Source organism: Rutidosis leptorrhynchoides, chromosome 4, assembly GCF_046630445.1.
Source record: "Rutidosis leptorrhynchoides isolate AG116_Rl617_1_P2 chromosome 4, CSIRO_AGI_Rlap_v1, whole genome shotgun sequence".
Taxonomy (NCBI): Eukaryota; Viridiplantae; Streptophyta; class Magnoliopsida; order Asterales; family Asteraceae; genus Rutidosis; species Rutidosis leptorrhynchoides.
Window position 1 is genome coordinate 50,942,915 of NC_092336.1, and position 3,209 is coordinate 50,946,123.

At 32.0% G+C, this 3,209-nt stretch overlaps 1 protein-coding gene across 1 annotated transcript; it reads right to left on the bottom strand.

Annotated features, from left to right (window-relative positions):
* Positions 1-2,510: 2,510 nt before the first annotated feature.
* LOC139840628 (cysteine proteinase inhibitor 1-like) lies at positions 2,511-2,891 on the bottom strand. Its single transcript, XM_071830884.1, has one exon. It carries the CDS (start codon positions 2,889-2,891, stop codon positions 2,511-2,513), a length of 381 nt encoding a protein of 126 aa, XP_071686985.1.
* Between the last annotated feature and the right edge of the window lie 318 nt (positions 2,892-3,209).

Here is a 3,209-nt window from a genome sequence, read left to right on the forward strand (position 1 = left end):
CCTCTTTCATTCACAAAAGGATACTCTTGTAAGGATTATAGGACCCAAACAATAGAATAATTCCAGAGAATTACCCTTCCACAATCGACAAACGAAAGAACAATAATTAAAGAATTAAAGACACGAGATTTAACGTGGTTATATGTAATCGAATGTCGATTACTTTAATTCACGGCCCAACTAGAGATATTTTATTGATATAATTCGTAGATACAACTGAGGGTTACAATATGATGCTTATATAGGCCTAAACACCTTGGAGAACAAGAAAAAACATAAATATGGAAACTTTTCGTCAGACGCAAGCCGCGCCGCGCCATTTGAGGTCGCGCCACACCTCAAAGGATAAACTCTAGACAGATGATTTCCCAGTCTGATGCTCTGTTTCATGTACTAGGCCGCGTCGCGCCTTCCATGGCCGCGGCACGCCTCCTCCTTTGTTTTGATATCCTTCACATCCAACAATCTCCCACTTGAAGATAGTCAAAACCATGACTCACATTTTGTCAAGCCATCGTACAAAACTAACCAAGATCGCTAAAGCACCCTTTACCGCTAAACTCCATTTGGGACACGCACACTCTATCACATACGCCGGATAAGCAGACTTTCGATACAAGGTCTTCAACACTTCTTGTTGTTAGAATCGAATCATCATCTCTCTATCTCCCTAGTCGGTCACCACCTTCTCATTAGTTCATGAGAAGACCCGTTGAAGCTATGAAAATCTTCAACTTGTCCCATTGACACCACCTTAGTAAACATATCCGCGGGATTCTTCATACCAAGGACTTTTTTCAATATCAAAGTACCATCTTCAATACGTTCTTGAATGAAATGATACCTCAAATCAATGTGTTTCGTACGATTATGAAACACCGGATTCTTCGCGAGATTGATTGCACTTTGGTTGTCACAATATAAGACGCAATTGTCTTGTCTTTTACTCTATGGCACCGAAGACTCGGACATATGGGTGAGAAGGGTATGAAGGTTCTTAGTTCGAGTGAAAAAAACCATTTAAATTCGCTGAAGTTTACTACAATTGCTATGGAAACCATGATGAATTTATGCAACGTATTAGTAAAGCGGTGGCGTCAAACGACACAAACGCGGATATTTCTCATACAGTTATATTGTTAATGACGTTTTAACACATCATCAACATTTCTACACTTAAACAATTACCCGCGATAGATGCGTTTAACATGATATATGAAACGTGAATGTAACTTGAAAAACGTTGTATTATGGGGTTGGTGGATTTCGATCGTCTGATTTAATTAAGACAAGTAAAATTTACAGTCAAATTTTTTAAATCGCACTCTCTCATATTGCTATACTTATTATATTATTAGCTTTCAATTTTTAAGAAAATTAACTTAGTAATGTTCATATTAATAATGATTTCAGATAGTTATTGGCCACTTGAAACTCACACATTAATAGATAAAAAAAATTATTCATAAAATATTCTATCATAAAAGAGAACCTTGATATTAAAGAACAAATTCGCATATTAGAAGACCATTTAGTAAATACCTTCACTGAAAAATCATTCGTTAATAAAGGCGACACATGTGTTATAATAAATTATATGACTCATATGTCTAATGCTACTGGAAAGTTAAACATCATAAAAAATTATTTTATTGAGATAATTTATATTCTATCATTATACTCAACTTTTACAAGAATCCATAAACTCATACTCTATTCACTGATATTCAACTATTAACATACCAAAAGCAAATTTATATTTACAACACGACATAATTTATTTTTTCCTTACATGCAAAGCGATTCGTGCAACTACTTTAAAAAAAACTAAAGAAATACTCACAATTAGACAAACAGTAATGGCATTATTAAAAACTCACGCCTATTACCATAGACTAATGACATTAAGTTGTCTATTATCAGTCTCCTCTCGAAGCTTGACAATCTCTGTGTCTTTGATGTAAACAAATAACTTACTATAAAAGAACTCTTCACGTTATAGGTTGATTGTAAAACTGTATTATTTAAGTGTTACGATATTTAGATTTTATCTTTCATACTACAAACTTAATATGTTTGACTCATAAATCTTATCAATCTCTAGCCAATATAAATTTATATGTAGCAAATATAAATATATGTCCCCAATTTAATTTCATACAATAAATACTATATTATGTCAACAATAAAATTATGTTTAAAAGCCGCAAAATTGCGGGTTATAACCTAGTAAGAATAATATAATTTATTTTTACTTTGTAAAGGATAGAATGATAGACTTATTTTTATTTTAAATAAATTTAATTTTAATTTTAGTTTAACATTGTTCTTCATCAACACAAAACATGAACCCTTCTTCATGAACACAAAATTTTTAAAAGAGTAAACTAAGCTTCAAATCCACACTTAAAATTTTTAAAAGAGTAAACTAAGCTTCAAATCCACACTTATATAAAATATTGAATAAATAATTAGATTTTTTATTCATAGATATTATGGGAAACAAAATTTTAAATTTTACTTAAAGGTCCTGTAAACGATACAAGCTCATAATCCTTTTGATTCCCTTTATCAATAACATAAACACAATAATCACCAATGTGAGCATCGAAGGCGTTAATAGTCATTCTATAATGTGTTCCCTTGTCATCCGTCTTCGTCTTACCTAGACTCACATAGACAAAAGAAATCGAAGTATTCTCTTGACGGTTGTGTTCTTCTACCGCAAATTCTGCAGCTTTCGTCACTTTCGGATCATCTATATCTATTATAGCTTTCCAATCATCATTGACTATTTTCTCCGTCAAAGTGAGGGAGACGTTAACGGAAAAAATATTCAAAATGATGATGAATAAAATAGTAAGGTGAAGAGTATGATCTCTTAAACTCATTGTGTTGTTGATAAGTGAGTTGTGAGAATGAAATGGATAAACATGGCGTGACACATTTTGATATACGATTTATAGAAGTAAGTTCACATGGAAATCATGTTACACATCGTGATAAAAAACATGTGAGCTTATACATTGAAATTTTCATGTGACTCATCCACACATCCTTGTAAATTAGTGGTGAATATGGATAGACAAAAATACATGTGTGAGTTATGAATATGAATGATTAGTGAATTTTATGTGACTACCTACATTAACTATAGATTCATTCATCTTTGCCTCAAGTATATATACATATATATAAATATATATGAA

Coding starts and splice junctions, on each gene's coding strand:
- LOC139840628 (XM_071830884.1), bottom strand. CDS start 2,891: ATGAGTTTAAGAGATCATACTCTTCACCTTACTATTTTATTCATCATC.